The sequence below is a fragment of the Lipophrys pholis genome (assembly GCF_963383615.2).
Source record: "Lipophrys pholis genome assembly, chromosome: 11".
NCBI classification, from domain to species: Eukaryota; Metazoa; Chordata; class Actinopteri; order Blenniiformes; family Blenniidae; genus Lipophrys; species Lipophrys pholis.
The window spans coordinates 9619801-9640858 of record NC_137631.1 but is presented as its reverse complement, the minus strand read 5'-3'; the positions used below and the strand labels follow the sequence as shown (position 1 = coordinate 9640858).

Sequence of the window (21058 nt, the reverse complement as noted above, 5' to 3'; positions counted from 1 at the left end):
TTGCCCTACACGTGAACTCACTTGAAGGTGGAGAATAGCTTTCACTCTAATGAAAACTTGACATTGCCACAGGGGACAGACCAATCCTGGGAGGAGCTTCGGAGACCACCTCACATCCTGCTTGTCCTGCATGTACAGTAGCTGAGACATCTACTCCTCATGGCCCAATGAGAACAGACTGACTCATTTTGTCTGTCAGTCCAAATCGGCTGACTCTGGGGTCATAATATGAGACAAAGGAAAGACTTAGTGATGATTCCTGGATCCCTGAAAACCTCCTTGGAATACTGACCTGTGTTTAGATGTGACTCTGTCCTCAAAGGTGTTGGTTATCGGAGCTCATTTATAGTCAAATCCAGACAGGGAGTAGAATTAAGCTTTGCATTCCTTCACTCGACCATTGATTCATTTTTCAAACGAAGTGGTAAGATTGCACAGAGACTGATATTTTCCTAAATTGAAAACAAATGTATCCTATCCTGCTTGTTGGAGGATGTTTTCAGTGAGGTTTGGCCGGTGTACATGATGGGGAGGGTAAGGCGAAGGAGATTTGGTGAACTGTGTGTCACATGACAAAATCTTACCTCTTTCAGCTCCTGTGCAAATGAAGCCATCTGGGAAGAGGTATGACTCATAGCTACTGTGGTGGAAACAGTATTATTAGACCTGTTAGACCTGCCTGAGACCTTTGTGGTGCACTTACTTTTTAACATGTGATTATTCGACAAACACATCAACATACAAACTGAAGAACAAATGGGGGAATAAAGAAAGATGTCTGAAAATATGCATCAAAATGCACATATATGCCTTTTAATGGTTAAATAGAGATATAAGATTAAGCGAGGGGTTTATTTAGAGAAATAAACAAATGCATGGATTTAAAAAAAAATCAAATATATATTCATTTTGATTTGAAAAGTTACATTTTCAGATGAGTTGCAGTTTATTTCCAGCGGAAACCTGATTGAAGTCTTGGTGTTTTGGTGCGGCCCCGGCATGAGGTGAACACAGGGTCACCTGGGACTTCCCTCCAAGTTTTCTGCTGAAGACCTTTCCAAAAATATCCCTTTGAACTTCTCAAAGTTCACTATTAAATTTCTTCCACCACTGGGAGTCTGGTTTGGCTCCAGCTCCAGCTGTGTAACCGCACCCTCTGCTGTCCGCGGGTCGAACGGCCCACCGAGCAGCAAGAGGAGCGCAGTCACAAGACAGACTTCTACTTCAAGCGGAAGCAACTTTTAGTCACCATAAGAACATGCTAATCGTTGTGACACAGTCTCAAGATTTTGTTTTTCTAAATGCAGCATGTGTCCTGCTGTAGGTCTTCAAGTGAACCTCAAACAGTCAGAAGGCCTGCTGAGTGAAGAACTGCACTCAGAGGCTGATTTCATGTGGTGACGTAGATGTTTGTGCACAGTCTCTAGCACCATGTGAAATCAGTGCTCTGGGTGGTGGACTGTCGGCATGTACGGACTCTGTACATGAACTAAGCTGAAATATGAGGCCTAAAAGTGGGTCACGTTTGTATGAATTACTGCTCACTCCCCTGCTTCAGTCCCTAACTGCTCACAGCTGCTGTCCTGCTTCTTGTTATTCTGTTTTTTTCCTTCACTGTGCTTCTACTTCTATAAGTCTTCTGTGTGAATCTCTCTGTATTCATCTATATTCTGCTCCTATGAGCCACAAAGTCAGACTGCCACGTATTGCTCAAGAGAGTGTATTACTGTATTGTTATAATTTTGATGCAAATCAGTAAACGTCGGAAATGGCCAGACTGAGAGGGATTCAGTCTTGTGCCAATGAGCCATGAAAATGTATGTATGAAGTGTTTGTGTGTGCCTGTCACAGCTCTCTCGAACATTTACATAAATAAAAACATTTTCATAAAGCTTTGTCCACATCGCCTATCTTTTCTGTTTTCCATGTCACTGGGTTGATAGTATTATCTATTCAGGTTTAAAGTACATGTAATACTTCTTGGTAAGGCTCCATATCAAATCAGTTTGAAGTACTGGAGAATGTTTGCTTTTATTCTTTTTCTACATAAAAAAACATCTAAGGTAAGAAATACAAGATGAGAAACTAACCGCAGGGTTAGTTGGAGCTGTAGTTTTTAAGCTGAGTAAGGATCAGCTCCTCTTCACAGAGTATGTGCTCCTTAACTCTTACCAATCACATTCTTTGTTGCACACCAAGTAGTCATTTTGGGTTAAATGTTTTTCACATAAGATATTAATGTTTACTGCTGTCCTCAATAAATGTCAGTGAATGCAGGTGGTGTGTGGACGGACCCAAGCGCAGGCTCACAGAGTTCCATAAAAAACAGAGTTTATTGAATTCGAGGGAACACAAGCGACACGAGGCGCGACATGATGACCAGCAGACAAGACGATCCGACAAGGACAACAGTGGGTGAGGGGTTTAAATACACAAGGAAGGGGTGGACACAAGTGGAACACAATGAGTGCACACAGAGGGATAAGGCCATTGGTTAATTGGAAACATGAGGTGAGACACACAGAGGCAGACACAGAAACCTGACAATAACGAACATAAATTTAGGGATTAATTCGACATATCCGGTAAGTCATTAGATATAGCCTGCAACAGTTGCAGTTACTTCACTTACGGTTTTGCATCAAAGCTAATTTTATCCAAAAGAAAACCCTTTAGCTTAAACTTATGTTGCTTATAGATTCTCAAAAATCAAATGGAGAAAAATAATCAAGCTGGGTAAAGGCATCCCCCTGACCTGAGGTTTATGCTCCAAAGCTCTGTGTTGTAAATCACCCCTGTGGACAGTTTGATGATGGTATCCAGCTTGTTGAGAGAAAATGAATTGGCACATCTTGATGTTCAGCATCGTTTCCATAAATCGTTCACACCTTGATTTCTACTTTGAAATTGTGAGTGTGTGTCCCCCTATCCATAAGGAGCTGCTGCAGATGCCCTCTTCACCCTGACTTCATAAAGACACTACTGCAACAGTGTCAGGCAGCATAGATCACGACAGTGGCAGGTATGTTGATTAAAGCAGGCCGATGAGCGCATGAAGGACAGAGCTGTAGGATCTCATCACATCCTGTTTGATCGACGATCAGATCGTCCTTTATGGGCGGGTCTGACATGATAAATTAATTTAAAAAAGGATTTGTTGTATGAAGTTTGAGAATATGCAATTTTATTAAAATCCTACAAAATATAGCCATTGTTCATGTTGGACATAGTTTTGATTCAATAGTTAAACTAGTGAATGCATTATATTTGTTGTATTAAAGCTAGTTTCTAGATGTTATGACTAAAAGTAATAGAAATCACATGAGAAAAGGAACAGATGGGAAACATAATGAATTTGTTAAATTGGTGTCTGTGGATGTTTATATTATATTATATTATATTATATTATATTCAAATGAGTATTTGAATTTGATCTCTTGAAGTAATATACGTATGATGTAAAAAGAAAAAAGCTTAATCACTTCAAGGCACCTTATGGATTTTGACCATATGGCCAAATAATAAAAAGCCTGTGATTGAAGTAAGCTGTGGACCACTGCTGTTCTCCAACTCACTGCACTGTATGTGTTGTGTGTCCTACAGACTGCAGGTACATAGTACAACTTGTAACCAAATAAAGTTCCAAAAAACCCACTTTGCAATAAAATGTACTGAACACTTTTCATTAGCCAAAAGGAGCAGCAAGGTTTACACTCAGAACACAGAAGGAAACTATACAAAGCAATGCTAAATTATATAGTGTAAATTATGTAAAACTTGTTGGTTGAAGAACAGATTTAGAATTGAATAGTTTTCCAGAACAAATTGAATCTAGTCATGAATTTTTATGGCAATGATTTAACAGGAAACAGAAGGTTAAGCTCCACTGTATGCAGGAAAATCATATATGAATAAGGTGGATTCATATAGAAGCACTTGCTGCAGATGTGCTAAGGGCAGAATGATCAGACCACAAACCTCCAGTTCCACTGTCAGAGAGCCTCCAGGACTTTAAAGAGGGAGAGCACAATCTACAGGGGCAAGACAGAATGCCAGTGAAATGTGAAACATCACTGTATACAGAGTGAAAAGGAAGGAAGCTCTGAGCAGATCTCTCAGCAGTTTAAATCTTTAGCAGCTTTACTAGAAAGTAGTCCCGGTGGCTTCAGCTGGAACTAAACTTTACTAAATAGAAATGTTTTAAATCTAACCTGACAAGTAGAGACTGTGTTAGCCTCTTTAACTGAGAGCTGCTTCCACATAAGAGGAGCCAGCCAAATACTGTGCCTTCCAATCTACTTTTATAAACCTCCAGGATTCTGAGAGCGAAGTATTCTGCCGGGGTAAAATAGGACAAACAGCTCTTATGATGGAGATAGGATGGAGCTTGGTTGTTAAAAGCTTTAGAAGTAAAAGGAAACATTTCAACCAATGAAAAGAAGCTAATATATTAAATTGTGCAAACGCCCTACAGAAGGACCAGCCTTAACATGAACTGTTGCACAGATATCATGCCAAAAGGCAAGAATGGGCAAGAACGCCAACCACTAAACCTATTGTGTACTTTTGTGCAATACAATCCTGCATTTGAAGAAGAGACTTTTAAATGCAGGATTGTATTTACTCAAAAGTTTAAATTTGTTGCATTGGGATTTAGATTAATAATATGCACGCATGCAATACAAACAATCATAAAGTATAAATACAAAATATCTGTGAAAACATTACATTTTGATAAACCACATTTGTGAAGCTTCTTTCACAGGGCTTTCACTGGCCACGCCCACTTCTCCAGTACCAGAGCAGCGGAGCTCCGACCTGCTCTCTGATTGGTCCATTTCCAAGAGTCCGCCATATTCAAACTTCCGCCGTGCTGCGTCTGTTGTGATCTGCTGCTTTCTTTGTACACATCGGGACACTTTTCATCCGTCTGGACTCTCTTTTCGGTTGGCTCATCCAAAGGTACAGTTCACTAAAGCTGATATCAAACAAAATCCTGTTGGAAAATGGAAGAAAACGAGGAAGTTGTCGAGAAAACGGCGGAGAGAAAGAAGATTCTTCGCAGGGTGTCATCGAGGACGTCTACAACCAGTATCATCAGCGCTGTGGAGCCGTCTCCTCAAACTCTGCGTAGAAATAACTCCAGAAAGTACGTACATCCTGAGAAATTGACACATTATGCACACATTGATTGAATAACGTGTCGTTCATGTGGGTTTTAGTGGGGTGCTGGAGTTATTTGTTTACGAGACTTCGACTGTGGGAGCTTGTTTTAACTGGCATGTGGTGCATTCAGGTGTCCCTCGGAAATCTGGCCACTCGCATGTGGTTGTCCCAGATGTCACTGATGAGGTTCATAACAAATTAAAGGTTGATCCAATAAGGATGAGCATTGCATGGATTTCATGATTTATTTATCAGTTTAATATGTATCGTAAAAAACAAATAATTAAAAATAACAAGTGGACTGGGAACTAACAGTCTAACTGTGTAGTGAGAAACCTGTCATTACTTATCATTCTTATCAACTTATGTTGAACTAGTTGTATGTAGCCATAAATTACATTAATTTACTTTATGATTGGCTTTAGTCATATTCATCCATTCTGTACTGTTTTATCTCATATTGGATCACGGGACACTGGAGCCAGTCCCAGTAGGCAGGTTTCACAGGGTAAACACAGAGAGACAGATAACCACATACATTCATCCAAATGGGTCATTTCAAAGTCGCCAGTCGACCTCAAGTGCATGTTTTCTTTGACAGTTGGAGGAAACAGAAACTCAAACCCTTGACCCTGTGAAGCAAAAGTAACCGCACCACCACTGTCCAGCACTTATAACTTATAATGCCGTTTTCAAAACCAAGTTGACAAAGTGTGTTGGTCGTCTATAACAAGTCAGCAGCTTGCAAAGGATCGGAATTGTTAGAACAGTCGTGATTCATATGAAACAGAAATGATTCAGATATGTATGAGTAATTTGAAGATACATCACGATATATAAATGTGTTTTTATGCTTTTCTTCATCTAAGGACTTTTCACTTGAATGCATAACCCATCTATTTATTTTTCTCACTTACGGCAGTCTCTGTTGTCCTTATTGCGTATGATTGTATCTTGGTCATGCAGCTCATATAGCGCCAATAGAAACACTTTTTTATCTAAAACTGCATGAGATACACAAATCTGCAAATGGGGTGAAGATAATTGCAAAAAAACTGAAAACCACTGTGTACATATTAACTTCACAAATATTCTCATGATTTGTTTTCCATATAGAAACTGACAGGTGTGTCAGCTTATTCAGATTGTTTGTCATTATGTTTTTCCCATGATGCTGCCAACAACTCATGACTTGGATCGTGCAGAAAAATTCAACTTGGGCGCTGCTTTTTGCGCCTAAGCTTTCACATCTTGAGCACAGATAGTGGGCTGTGTGGGAGGGTGTGCAGCTGCCCCTGGCCTTGACACCACCCTCTGGGTGTCAAGTCTCTGTAGCTTTATTGTTTTGTCACAAAAGTTGAATTTTTTCTTCCAGCAGAAACACAGAGCCGTTGAATAAAGGCTCCTTGTATGGTTTTAGATATTAGTGACCCTCAGTCGTCGTGCAAAAGTTTGGCATATTTAGGAACATTACAGGACACGAATGGAAGGAAAATACATGAAGTGGCAATCTTGTGACTGACTTTGCAGCAGCAGCTCTCTTCTTCTGAGTCTATAACTTCCTTTTTTAAACACTTACTGAATAAAGTTGACTGACTTGTGATAAATGTGTCCAACAATTCAACTCGCTGTCGGGATACAATAAAGTTGATTTTAAAAACCTGATTTAATCTTGTTTTGTTACAGACCTCCTCTGCAAAGAGGCAGCTCCTTCACTTTTCTCACTCCGGGGACTCCGTGGGACTTCACTTTAGTGAGTAAAAATTCAGTCCCTGTTTGACCGCTCAGTCGTGTCCTCACACTCTTTGTGGACTGCGCAACAGCCATCGTGGGTTCTGCCTTTCAGACAATTCGAAATTCCGTGATGTGATTCATGCAAAATGACAATGGCGTGAATATTTATCTCACTCTGAGAATAACTTTTTGTTGTTGTTGTTGTTGCTGCAGAAAAGAAAGCGCAAAGAGAAGGACGACGACACGGTCAGTCTGTCCAGCTTCGACCTCAAGGTGAGCGTTAGGCCAGCCTCCTCAGTCAAGTAAGCAGCCTCCAGTGTTTCCTCGCAGCCAGCTTTAATCCTTCTGAATGAGTCAGATTCTCGCCACACACAGCCGTGGTTGCTCTTGTGTGTTATGAGCACAGGATAATCCTGCGCTCCCTCAGTCTCTCACGGCCGGAGTCAGAGTCTGAGGAAATAATTTGTGGACAAAAAAAAAATCTGAGCTGTTCAACCGTGTTGCTGGAATCATACAGTGAGGGTGGATACAATCAGCTGGTTTGCAAACTTTCTAAAACATATTCATAACTGTGCAAAAATAGACTGTTGTGATGGGGAAAGCTACAAAGAAAAGAATATTTTTTTCTTACTAATTTAAAAATTAATATGTCTTAATCTTCTACTGGTATCATTTCAATCAATTCATCTGAGTTCTTCCTCTTTTCTGTTTTTTCTGCTCCGTCTCTAACTTCCTTTTTTTTTTTTTTTTTTTTTTTAATATGTCCACAAACCTCATCATCACTCATTCAAACCATCTCAAGTTGCCTGCTGTTACCTGTTCATTTTTAAACCTTGGTCACGCCAATGAAAATCCCAACCTTTTCTACTCTGCCACCAACAATACTCCAATAACTCAGTACATTTGCACACAGTTTTGGTTTGCAGAGTAAAATGAAAACCTGATTAGAAGCCTTCCTGATTGTATTGTTCGATGGATAAGTGGCACTTTTAGCTCACACTTGCCTCAAAGTAACACATTAATACATTATTGTACAACTAATATTTAAATTTCGATATTTAAAAAGAAATGATTGCTGTAATATTATTTGATCCTTGGACTGCATGATTTTGGCTTTTAATAGAAACTGATACATGCATATCTTTCTTTTTATTCGCAAATGCCTATACACGTACATGCTGTGTTTCTTTTTAACTTTAACTCTCAGCAGGTCTGGGGTTTCCCCACAGTTTCAACACGTTGGATTCAAAAAGAACTCATATATTGGAGCATCTTAGCCCCTGAGTAAAGTTGTTTATCATCTGAAATGTTTAGAAGTTAGATTAGTGTCACTTATGGGCATAATGAAAATGTGTAACCTTAATCCGCTTTTGTTTTTTTGTTTTTTCTTTCTTTTGACTTGTTTCATGACCCAAAAGCACATAGTAATTTAAGCACATGTGAAGACACTGTGTGTTGATTGCTCCATGAAAACGCGAGCTGAAATGCAACCGACGAGTCGACGACGTGAATGCACAAGAATAAAGCGTCATGAAGCATGCGCCATCCATCCACAATAAAAACATTAACATCACGTTCACACACCAATGTGTCCTTGTGTTCTTCTTTGACACCATATATTGTATGTAATATCAATATTATTCACTACACTGTATGATCTTAATATGCGGATTTCTGATCCTCAGGAACCCACGAACAAGCGTGTGCGACCTCTGGCCAAAGTTACATCCCTTGTGAATCTGATTTCTCCTTCAAAGAACGGAGCAGTTCGACGCTTTGGACAAACTATCCAGGTAATCCTTGGACTCTTGTGATACTTGGCCTTTATACTATAAATAAGAAGTATTGCCGACTATTAAACGCGCGTGGGTTATGTTTCGGTTTTCGCAGTCAATGTCATTACGCGGGGACAACAGATCGCCGGGTTTGTCGCTCAAAGCTGGCGGCAAGTCTTCAGGTCCGACTCCAACCAAGCGCAGGAACAGCACGCTGTGGTCGGAGACACTGGACGTCCATCAGAAGAGCTCGTTCTCCACCAAAGAGATCAAGAGACAAGAGGTGGGGCTCTCCTTCTTTCTTCTCAGTCACGGTGTAGAGAAGCAGGGCCTCTGCTGTGGTTTTACTCACGGAAAACTGTCACTCTGCAGGCTATATTTGAACTTTACCGAGGAGAGCAGGATCTCATCGAAGATCTCCAGCTCGCACGGAAGGTTAGGAAAGTTCTTTTTTTCCAAAACGGGAAGAAAAATTGGTGTTACCAGTACTTGTGACTCTTGCTCCACTTTCTTTCAGGCATATCATGACCCCATGTTAAAGCTCTTAATCATGACGGAGGAGGAACTGGCTCACATTTTTGGGGACCTGGATGCATATATTCCTCTCCACGAGGGTGAGCGGTTTCTAATATTCTTCTACCTTCAGGTGCATCTTGTTTTAAATTTAGATTTGTATATTTTTGGCCTCCGGTTCAAAAGAAAGATCTCATGAAATATTTAAAAAAAAAATGTGATGATCATTAATCTACAAAACAATTAAAACATATTTCAATTTAAATGTAAGACAATTTAAAATGTATGATTTGATTCATAGTTCGAAATACATTTTCCATTATGTTCGAATCTTTTCTGATACATTTAAACTGTTTAATGTGTGTGTAAGAGTCTTTTTTTGTGTGTGTGATCTGCAGACTTACTGAGGAAGCTGACGGAGGAAACGGGCCCTGATGGGACAGTCGATCAGATCGGACAGATCGTAATAGACTGGGTGTGTATACGACAGTGTTACAACACATTGACCGTATGGAAGAGGGCTTTTACTGCACGCAGTTATATAATACTTTATAACATCACTTTAAATGAATTTTCATATTTAGATCGTAGAAAATGAAGATCCACTACATAGCCAAGAGTCAGCCTGCTCATCTGCTGAAACTACAACATGGATTGGCTTTGGGGATTTCATGTGGCTCACAATACACTCGTCTAACTTTCTTGACTGTCATGCAGGAGAGAGTCGGCATTAATTTGTGCACCACATCACTGCATTTGGCACAGATAGAGGCCAAGACTTGCGCAATCCTTTAAGTTGACCGATTTAACATAAAACGTGTTTTTTAAACTTTGGTTAATGTAAGCACTCAATCGCCAAGTTCACTGAACTAACAGTCAAATAGTTTGTCCACAGATTCTGCAATTCAGCTTTAAAGGTTTAGTTGGAAATCGTTTCATGTATGAACAATAAGAGGTTCATCCGTGTCTGAATGTTCTTCCTTCTTCCCAGCTGCCCGGTCTGAAAGCCTACAAAAACTACTGCAGCAATCAGCTGGCAGCCAAAGCCCTGCTGGACCAGAAAAAGCAGGACAGGCGTGTCCAGGACTTCCTGCAGCGCTGTCTGGAGTCCCCCTTCAGCAGGAAGCTGGATCTGTGGAGCTTCCTTGACATCCCCCGTTCTCGCCTGGTGAAATACCCGCTGCTGCTGCGAGAGATCCTCAAACACACTCCACCCGATCACCCGGACGTGACCAGTCTGGATCGAGCTGTAGGTTTTCTACACTCAGTGAAGTTGCTAAATGTTGCACATGGTTATGAATCTGTTCATGGTGTCTTCTTTGTTATGCAGATCACTATTATTCAGGAGATTCTGTCTGATATCAACATGAGAAAAGGAGAGTCCGAGTGTCAGTATTACATAGATAAACTTGATTTCCTGGATGAGAAGCAGCGGGATCCTCTCATAGATGACTGTAAGGTCCTGCTATGTCACGGCGAGCTGCGAAACAAGAGTGGCTCGGTGAGAAGTCGTCCCTTATCTGTTCATTATGACCAGATCAGCGCCACAGTTTGTCTTTAGAGTTTCACTCTGTTTTAACGCTTCATTGCAGAGGCTGCACGTGTTTCTCTTCTCCGAGCTTCTGGTTCTGACACGACCGGTGACGCGGAATGACAGGAGCTGCTTCCAGGTGTACCGACAGCCCATCCCGGTCCGGGACTTGGCTCTCGAGGACCTGCAGGATGGAGAGATCCGCATGGGGGGGTCCTTCAGAGGGGCTTTCACTAATGGAGAGAAAGGTGGGTTGGCTACATTTTCCGAGCTCCTTTTATTTAATTTTTTTCCATGAGGTTTCTGACCGGTGTCATTTTCTGCTTTTCCATCTTTTATGTCAGTATGAATCTGAGTTTTGTGTTTTCCTAAGTCATCCCGGCTCATGAAAGACTTTTCATATATTTTTCCAGCGTTAAAGAAAGGAAATGGAAGAAAGAAAATACACATGCTGCCACAAATCAAACTTTTGGTGTCATTAGAGCTACATTTCTGAAAGTGATCTTTCTCTCTAGACATCCTCCTGAGCTGTGTGAGATATATATATATATATATATCAGATATATGCTGTAAATTCAAACCCTGCAGATAACAGTGTTACGTCGGTAAATATGCTGGACAAATCATCAGTCAGTTGCACAGATGGTTCACTGATTAACCCCTATAGACCTGGATTTTACGATGTTGCTTGACCATCCCATGGCTAATAAAACCTCATAAATTGTGTTTATTTAGCAATAATCTGTTAAAATCCATGTGCTCTAAGAGCAGCAACAGCACATACATGTCACGGGAGATTACCAAGGGATACAAACAGGTTTTGAGATGGTGAGCTGGTAAAGGAAAGCTCAGCCTTCAGCTTCAGTCCAACTTATGGGATGTGCACTGCTCTCACTGAAGATATTCTCTTGTAATATGTTGACGGGCAGATCCACGTTATCAGGATCCTCACTCACGATTTCATCCGCATTGAAATCTGGGGCTCATTATTCAGATCGGTTTCATACTCGTCTCACTGCTCATTGACCCCTGGTGCCTGTATGAGCACAGTGGGTGGCCGAAGGATGTGTCTGCGCCGATGTTGTCGGGGCTCCAGGGAAAAGAGGTTGTGAACCACTACCTTGTTATTTTCCTCAATGCAGGTCTTTGTCTTTCCCTGTGAAACACGCTCTGAAAGGCACATAAAACAAAGCGCAGGTACACTGCCGTACACAAAGCAACTGATAAAGTAGAGATCAATATGTGCGTGTTGTCAACCCGGAGGATTGTTCTTTTCAATGAGCTGTATAACACTTCCCTGTTGAGGCAGGAATCCAACCAATCTATTGTTGAACTGAACCCACTGCAGTGTCACTGAGGGTAAAACTCAGATTTCCTGTAATTCGCCACCATTCTGCTCACTATGAGATTGAAGATTTTCACATATTTGATAGGAGCAAAGCAAAATAGTTATTAACTTTTGTTGTCACGGCCTGCTTTGTTTTCTTCTCGGTCTGTTTGTGGCTTAGTCACTTGTGTTCAGTAATTTTATTGGAGCTTTTCCACAGAGCTGCCTGCTCCTCCTTGCATTTATGGGAGTAGTTTTGACTGAATTGAACCTATTTGGGCTCAGCGGCGTGTAAAAGCACAATACAATGCACTATAGATACGAGTGGACCTGCTGAGTCATCAAATATTTGACTTTGGACTCAGTTTGAGCTATTCTGTGATAAAACCGTACCAGTTTGTTTGACGATGATGATGAAATAGAAGAAACTATGGACAGAATGCAACATAAGTTCATAATCCTTGAAACATGTATGCCTGAAACATTCTCAAGGAAATGCTTTTGATAAGTAATTTAAATAAAAAAACTCTTATCACTTTAATCTTTCTCTTTCCATCTTTTTCGCCCTTCTAGCGAAGAATGTTTTCCGTGTGAGCTCTCTGGATCCCTCCCACGGCCAGTCTCACACGCTGCACGTCAGCAACATCTACCACAAGCAGCAGTGGCTCAACGGCCTGCGCACCGCCATGGCTCAGCAGCACGGGGTCCCGTCGCCAGAAAAGCGCCGCTCGCCCTCCATCTCGGCCGCCATCTGCGACGCAGAGACGAACGAGAACTGCCCGCCGCCGAGCTCCGGGCCTAAACTCAGGCCCCAGACGCTCTCCAAAACCAGACTGGACCAGAAGTTACAAGGCTCACTTAAGAGGAAAGAAACTGGAGTGTAGACATTTCGCCAGAGTTTCCCCTCAGACAGACACATGCTGACTTGTATCCGGTTTGCTCACTTGTGTAATTTCTCCTGCAACCACTATCTGGCTCCTCGGCTTGTGTCTTTGGAACTGCTGCACTGAAAAACCTTCCCAATCATTTCCGTCCTAATGTTTATCAGATTTTAGTCTGTAAAATGTCATTAGTTTACAAAAAGTGATGCCTGCCAGGGTGGCTGATGTGTTTACAGCACCTACATTCCTGTGAAATTAGGGATTTTAATTTTTTGTCTTGAAACCATTTTATTATCTCTTGTAGCTTTTATGGATTTTTTTTAAGTGTCGTCTGTTAACCTGTGTCTGTGTTGTCTGTGCCAAGTTAAGGGGTCATGAAAACTGAAAAAGATGTTTCAGCCATACACAGGAAGCCGTGGGGGAGGGGGGGGGGGGGGGGGGGGGGTCGTAAATATGTTTGAGATTACTACCTAGATAATGAACAGAACATGAGGGAGACCACAATCCTGTACAGATAAGCAGCAGTTGTATTTAAAAAAAAAAAAACCTCCTGCTTATAGCAGCCTCTTTTTCTTTTGTGGGTAAACAATAAATAAATAAAACCATGTCTTTGTGCTTCGAGATTTCTCTGTGCAACCGTGATAATTATGACCTGCCTCTTGTATTGCGACATTCTGGGATCTTCTCGGTTGTACTTTGTCCTTTAGTCACTTCCTTTATCTTTTGGCAGAACTTTCAGCAGCGGTGTTGCAACACTTGTAAAGCAAACATGTTTGCCACTCAAGCCTTGAAAAGAAATGCACACAAAGTCGTTTTGACCATTTGTTCCTTTCAAAATGTCACATGGAAATGGGTTAAATTCTGAAATAAGTTCATGGCTATAGCCTCAATTTGATACATTGAATGTAGTTCAGAGGTATTTTTGACTTCTTACCAAGTGCGGACTCCCGCACTGTCACACTTAACCTTCACTGTGATCGACCTTGTTTTTGTCATCCAAAATACTCAGACTACAATTTGCATGAATATTAACTTTACATGCTTGCAAAGCAGAATTTACATGTAGGAAAATAAGGGTTGAACAGTTGCTGTACCATTTAGTTTTCAATCTTAAACTGAGTAAGTATGCTTAGAAATCTTTTGGGCACACGCTATCTCAACGTGTTGACGCAACTTTATGTGGGGGAGTGTTCTCAAACTGCGTAAACCACAGAAAGTGTCTGGATTTTTATTAGGCAGCGAAAGAAACTAGAAAGGATGTCCTTTTGAAAATCGATGTTTAGCTCAATCTATTAGGACCTGGATGAGCAGGCAGCAGATTTCAGGAGTTGAAAGCATCGCTGTAAACATTTTTGTGTTTTCATAACCGGTGTCCAATGAAATGCATCGTGACTTACAGAAGATATGAGAGCTCACGTCCAGTTTCAAATGCAAACAAAACCTAATGCTTTACATGCTGCCAAAGGTCCCCACAGGATAATAATCACAAAAACAAATTCTCCTTACCGCCCATGTCTATCACTTCCTCACTTTTTGCATGTTCTGATTAATTCAGCTCAACAGAACCTTTATGACCTTTGAATCTGGAGTGACGTTATCTTCACCCGGTGCGTGTATTTCCTTCCTCCCCTCCAGCTTCCTGGTGGCTGTTTCACCGGCCACAGAAGCACCAAAAGGTGCTCTAAGGTGTGTAAAGACTTGTGCCAAATGAAATGGAGCAAGTGACCCAACCAAAGGTCATCCAGGACTGAAAACAGGAGTGTGTCCATCTCAAATGTGGAATATCTGCAATATCTTTGTTACAAAACTAAATTAAATACATATGAAAATCATCTCTCTCTTGGAACAAATTAGAGAAACCAAAAAGATCTACTGATGGTTATTCATTCACTTACCTGAGTGTTGGTTCGTTTAGCCCGTTAAAAATGGTGAAATACATGTCCAGTGATTCCTAAAGCTTGACACGCAGCTGAATGGGCTTGTCTTGTCCCGATTGGGACGTCACAAACCAGACAAGAATCATCGGTTTTAAACCAGGAAGAAAAAAATATCAAGGACATGTCGTCTATAGTAAATAGTTTTTGTTTCTTCCCCAAAAGATATGATTATCAAAATATTTGTTGTTCATCTATTGACGGTTTGATTTTCTTTCTGTCCTGTGTGACTTGACGTGGCGAAGTGATGAAGTAGGTACATACACAATGGTTGGAGGGAAACGACGCCATAGTGTTTTTCAAAATAGTCTAAGTTGTCTATTTTATTTACATCAACTTCATAGAGGTAGGACAATCTGTATTATTTACAAATATACATTACAAATACGTAGTTACAGAATATTTACAGATACATACAACGAGTTAACTCTAGCCATTAAACCCACAGGTACCATCCAGTTGTACGCTTCAAAAAGCAGTGTGTACGATTATAACACTCGAGATACTCCATAACGACAAAGAAATGTGCAATCCCTCTCAGGAGATCAATCCACCTACATTCAATCTAGTTTTCCATCGCTTCCAAAGAGCCTGTCAAACGTCTTGACCAGAACTGACTTTATCACTTAAACAAAGGACCTTCGCACTGTGATTATTCAGCTCTCTGCTCAAGAGGAGCTGTGCCGGGAAGCACCTGAGTTCCAGCGCTGCAGGTAAGCGTGAGACGGAGAGGATCAAACCCAGCAGCACTGAGCCATTAGAAAGCAGCCACCTGTTCACTGGTGGAGTGAAACCTAAAACAGCAGGTCATTTGATATTTTGGCTTTCATAATGGGCAACTGTTGTTTTTTTTCCGAACTGTACTTAATTTGCTAAATGGTTAAAAAAAAAAAAGGGAAGGGGGGGGGGGGGGGGGGTTCTTTCTTTCTACCAACAGGAGAGGAGGAGCAAAGAAGAAAGAGTGTAAATGAATAATAAAAACCTGATCTTGAATTGTTCACCACGGTCTTGGATAACAGATTGCGAGCTACGTCTCTGATCCCTGATAATTAAAATCTCTTCATTTTAGCAGTTAGACAACATTTTCAGTAAATGCTTCAGTCTCTCTGTACTTCTGGCGGCGTTATGACGTCTCTGCGGCATGACATTGTGTGAATTTCTTTTGACAGAAACCAAACAAATTACCTGCAGAAGCACCTAGGCAGCATTTGACCTCCCAACAGCTGCACTGGAGTTCCGTCACAGACCATTAAATATCAAGAACCTGAGGCGGCATGTAAAAAAGAAAGCTGATGATGCGGTTGGGCAAGCTCAGCTTGGAAATGACTTCATGTGGTCTCAAGCCAAGCGTCCTCCTAAAAGCGACTCTGCTGATCTGCTGCAGACTGAGAGGTGTATCTGCGAAAGAAAAAACCACCAGAGGATATATTTAACCGATGCGCCGATAGCGGCAGGATGCACACCCAATGTGCACTCACTTACTCTCGTAAAACTCAAGGCAGAGGTAGGAGGGAGACCCCCGACTGGTGTAGTGGATGGGTTTCTTGTTCAGGTTGTCCCTGGCGTACAAGTTCCCCCCGAACTCCACCATAAGCTCGATCAGATTGATGTTCTTTGATTTGGCTGCGTGATGGAGGGCCGTCTCATGGAGCTTCGCTGCATTCACATTTGCCCCTTTTGAGGAAAAAATAAAGTCTGAGTGAGGAAAGATTTAATGTTGAATTAGGAATCTGGATTTACTACCACTCTCACCTGAAGGGTATATGAAATAAAGGCAACAAACAAAAGCTTGATTCTGTAACTTGAGAGAGAAATAAGGAACAAACCAGCGGCTGGAGCTTCTCTTTGTGGGGTTTTCATGTTCATCATGTATATTCTGGTTTCTTCCTTTAGTCCGTTAAGGTAAAAAATGAATTGATGCACCTAAAGTGTACAGTGTGAGTATCTCTGGGTTTTGTTTTCTGTGATGGACTCATTACCCATCCATAGTATAAGCTGCCTTTGCCCCCCCAAAAGCAGGTGCATAAGATGGACAAAAAACCCTTCAACTTTAGAAAATGTTGAATTAATTATACCCTAAGTAAATAAACAAAATAGGACAACCCAAACATAGGCAGATTCTCCACCTCCATATCGTGGTCCAATTGTTTCTTTTATTTTGAAGAAGAAACCCGGACTGACCTGCGTTGAGGAGAACTTTGGCGCAGTCGTAATGTTGCCTGGCGCAGGCGACGTGAAGCGGCGTCCCATAGTGACAGTCATGAGCCTCCATAAAAGCCCCTCGATCAATCATGAACTGAACACATTCTGAATTACCTAATGGAAGAAGCAGGTATTCATTTGGTCACTTCACAAAAGCGAGACACCCTTACAAGTACATAAAAATACCGTTGAGAAATGCTCGTGAGTGGTGGTACTGTTCTGATCAGACCAGGGCTCCATTTGGCCGTTTGGATGTGAACATAGTTCATGACTGTGGGTGGACCTTTGTGTTGTGCTGGAGGATTATAGTTTGAGTCATCACTAATTGTCGGCACATGCAAGAACATACAAAAAATGGACTGATGCAAAATAGGAACAGCAACTTACCCAACACCACGTAACATACTGCTTTTGAGCAAGACCAGATCAAGAGATACCGTTTATTTATTTTGATTTATTTGGAGCAGACTGGGAGTTATTTCTACCTCATTCTGATCTCATCTCAGTCGTGGAAGTGAGTTGCTTCTGTTCCTTTTTTCAAGATGGAAGAGTTTTTTGTGGAAGTTGCTCGAGATCTCGATCTAAAATAAAATGTCCAGCTTCTTAGAACATGAGCCAAGAATGACGTGTCACTTCAGTAAGTAAAGTGTCCCCTCCCTAAACGCCCTACTGCAACACAGTGCAAATACTGCGCCGAGCCACGTCTAGAGAGTGATGAAATACATTCCGGTGCAGTGTTGCAATTACTGAGACACACCTCCCATGCACGCCTCATGAAGTGGAGAGAAGGTGAACAGGGGGGGGTTGACGGTTGCTCCGTACTCCAACAAAAGCTTGACACATTCCAGGCTACCTGCTGCACAGGCGTCGCACAGCGGTGTGCTGCCATCAATGTTACGAGCATCAACCTGCCGGGAAGATCCACAAGATGCATGTGCACCAGTAAATTGAACACATCAAACTGGGGGGGGGAATCCATCAATAAGGCTCTTTTATGAAATGTTGTTGATTTAATGAATCAAATTCACCTGAGCGCCGGCGTCCAGCAGCAGTCTAACACACTGGGTCTGGCCCTGGATGCACGCCTCATGCAGGGGAGTGATGGAGTCCACAGCCACGATGTTGACTGCTGCCCCTCCCTCGATCAGCTGCTGCAGCTGGAGGGCCCTGCCCTGTGCAGCGGCCTCGTGCACCGCAGACCGGTCCGTCCAGAATCCCAGGCCATGAGCTGCAGATACGTGAAGCCACAAATGACTTCTGGTCATGATGTCTGCCGTCTAGATTCATGATCAGGTATCATCTCTAGGTCAAGGTTCTTCCTGTTCCACAATTCAACTGAAGCAGAAGCAGTTCAGGCAGATCTCAGGCTGCAACATAATGAGGTTTGATATTTCATAAGTAGTATCAGATGCAGAATGAGCTCTTTATCTTAAGTGTTTAAGATTCGTACACATGGACAATGTGATCCTACCCCTCCAATGCTGCTGTGGTTGTAATAACGGGTGTGTTACTTGATCCACTGCCGTGGATCGTCTGGCACTCTGTCTTGGAGCAGATTATATTTGCTGGACCGGTTCAGGTGAGCAACGTTCAGAAGGTAGAGCCTGTCGGCCTCACTAACGAGCTTACAGTTTGCTGTCATGCTCTCAAATTAACATCAACTTCTCCGAAGCTCGCTAAGGCTCACTTATCTACACATCAGATGGACACTGAGGGGCGGTCTGCATGGGAGAAACCCCAATGAACAGGAGCCACGGCATGTATCGACCCCATTGCAATACATTCCTGGTTTGTTCTTAACGCTCGTCTTGGGTCGGTGTTGCTCATCAACTGTAAGCTACTTACCGATTTCTCCATACAATGACGGTCTGGCCCGAGTGATCTCCATTTCATGTTCCGTGAAGCACACCGATTCAACCAAACGTGTACTTCTTTTTAAAGCACTGTAAAATCGTGTGAGAGGGCCGCATAACTTAAAAACACGCTGGGCCGCCGGTGCGAGGATCCCGAGGAGAGGAGCCGGGGTTCAGCTTATGTAAACACAGAGCCGGTGCATTCTGGGAAATGTAGTCACCAAGATAAAGGCTCACAAAGAACAGCGGTAAGAAAATATTACACTGAAATAACATATTCAGAGATTATACCGGAAATAAAATATGCCTTTAAATGTATTCAGTTGATTTACAGTATAGAAAACTTGCATAATGTGTATATATTGTGAGCACAACTCCAATCCTGTATCGATTTTTGTATGCATAACAAAATACTATCTTTCTATCCTAGAAAGATAGTATTTTATTATACATACGAAAATGATGTGATCCCCGACAAGGGAGACACGACCCCCACAGAGGGTGCCAAAGATTTACAGGGGTTGCAAAGCAATCTTGATTTTAAAGGGGTATAACAATTTAATTTAAATGTAAATGTAGAACTCCAAATAATTTACTGAGTCCTGAAGTGGCCATAGAGAAAAAAAAAAAAAAGAGTTGTAACGGGATAATAAGTCGTTACCTCAAATGAATAACTTGTGGGAACGAGATAATAAGTTGTTCCCTCAAGTTAATAATGCAAGGGAACAAGATAATGTCATCAGTGGCCAAAATATACGAACTACGAGCTACTATCTCTTTCCCTTGCATTATATTTTTTCACCAATGTCACCTCGATCCCCATCATATTTGCTGTTATGGAGGCTTTTATTTCTGGATGTGCCTGAATCAAATGCTTCAACATCGGGGAGGAATGGAGGTGTAGAATGGTAGAACGCAGCTCTACAGCCGTTTCCAATGGCAACCTATGTAAACACAAGCTGATCAACAACAAAAGTTCTCTTTCACATGAAGCGCCATTAAAAGGCACATTTTAAGGCTAGAAAAATCCAAGCCTTAATTTGCAGCAGTATGCAGTTTGTTTTGTAGTTCCTGATGAACGAAAGCATTGCTTCATTATAAAGAAGTTCTGTGGGGTAGAAAATACTGGGGCATCTCATAGCGGAGCGTGTGTGTGTCCGCAGCCCACATGCAGACCTCAGCCTGCGGTCATAATGCGATACAAGACCTGGAAGTCAAGTTAGTTACAATGATATTACGATGAAAAGTGTGAAACTGCTTCTAAATTCTATATCCGACGCAGCTGACTATGTGTGACAGCGCAGGTGCACTGCAGCACAACAGCCACCGGCTCCGCCATCGCTACAATATAATAAGAGAATTTATTTGTGGCCACGAGTTACTATTTCCTACCTACGGATAAAAATATATTTCTTGTTCCCTTGTTTTATTAACTTGAAGGAACACGTTATTATCTCATTCCCATGCGTTATTATTTTTTTCTCTATGGCCACTCCGGGGCTCTGTAGATTTGACATAACTACCACAAAAAAATTTTAAAAATAAATTCCTATTCAAGTTTTTAAAAATCGCAAGGACACAGGCGTGTTCAACAGGAACATCCCACCCGTATAAAGATGAACTAGCAAAGTAAGCGGGGGAAGATGTGGAGGCAGTGCTGGCCCAAGCATCTGCAAATTTTAATTTGGGCCCCCTCATACCATGTCGATCTCATCTGAGCTTGACCATTCACAATGTTGGAGGCTTACATTAATTTTTTGCACTCATTATCGGCTGAAGTAATTGTAGTTGTGTTATTTAGGCCATAGTTCTTTTGGTAAACCTTTCATACTCAAAGCACTAGGGTAGCACAGGCACCAACATTGCACTCTGTAATAGTCGAATAACAATAGTTGAATGGTTTTTGTAAAACTAATTAGTTGTGAAAACGTACCTTTATCCTCTTACTTTTACCCCCCAAATTGTCTCTTTTTCCTCTTCTCTGCCTCAGAGGCATAAGTCCTTTTCTGAGACATTGCAGTCTTGTCGGCTCATCTGCAAACAACCAAAATGTGCAGTTGTCTCAGATTGAACTTGGGGCATTGCAATGCAATCAGCGTGCCTGGCTGCACAAAACAACCCCAGTGCAGACTGATAAGTGTC

General features: G+C 41.7%; 2 protein-coding genes across 2 annotated transcripts; one reads left to right on the top strand and one right to left on the bottom strand.

Moving 5' to 3' along the window:
• Positions 1-4844: 4844 nt before the first annotated feature.
• LOC308117028 (neuroepithelial cell-transforming gene 1 protein-like) lies at positions 4845-13510 on the top strand. Its single transcript, XM_080475620.1, has 12 exons — positions 4845-5149; positions 6853-6919; positions 7114-7173; positions 8586-8693; positions 8791-8958; positions 9048-9110; positions 9193-9289; positions 9587-9663; positions 10180-10437; positions 10519-10689; positions 10781-10967; positions 12620-13510. Exons 1-12 carry the CDS (start codon positions 5007-5009, stop codon positions 12928-12930), a joined length of 1710 nt encoding a protein of 569 aa, XP_080331746.1. The 5' UTR covers positions 4845-5006; the 3' UTR covers positions 12931-13510.
• Positions 13511-15166: 1656 nt separating this feature from the next.
• On the bottom strand, positions 15167-20947 carry asb13b (ankyrin repeat and SOCS box containing 13b). The gene is made up of 7 exons (XM_080475139.1): positions 20850-20947; positions 18909-19120; positions 18092-18291; positions 17821-17971; positions 17043-17177; positions 16344-16535; positions 15167-16259 (listed from the first exon to the last, which is right to left on the bottom strand). Exons 2-7 carry the CDS (start codon positions 18949-18951, stop codon positions 16111-16113), a joined length of 870 nt encoding a protein of 289 aa, XP_080331265.1. The 5' UTR covers positions 18952-19120; positions 20850-20947; the 3' UTR covers positions 15167-16110.
• Between the last annotated feature and the right edge of the window lie 111 nt (positions 20948-21058).

Bases quoted from the DNA above. Each gene is read 5' to 3' on its own strand.
- LOC308117028 (XM_080475620.1), top strand. From the start codon at position 5,007: ATGGAAGAAAACGAGGAAGTTGTCGAGAAAACGGCGGAGAGAAAGAAG. The intron at 9,111-9,192 runs GTTAGGAAAGTT...ACTTTCTTTCAG, and splicing joins ATCTCCAGCTCGCACGGAAG to GCATATCATGACCCCATGTT. The intron at 10,968-12,619 runs GTGGGTTGGCTA...TCGCCCTTCTAG, and splicing joins TTTCACTAATGGAGAGAAAG to CGAAGAATGTTTTCCGTGTG.
- asb13b (XM_080475139.1), bottom strand. From the start codon at position 18,951: ATGGAGATCACTCGGGCCAGACCGTCATTGTATGGAGAAATCG. The intron at 18,292-18,908 runs GTAAGTAGCTTA...ACGTATCTGCAG, and splicing joins GTCATTGTATGGAGAAATCG to CTCATGGCCTGGGATTCTGG. The intron at 17,178-17,820 runs GTGTGTCTCAGT...TTCTTCCATTAG, and splicing joins TCATGAGGCGTGCATGGGAG to GTAATTCAGAATGTGTTCAG.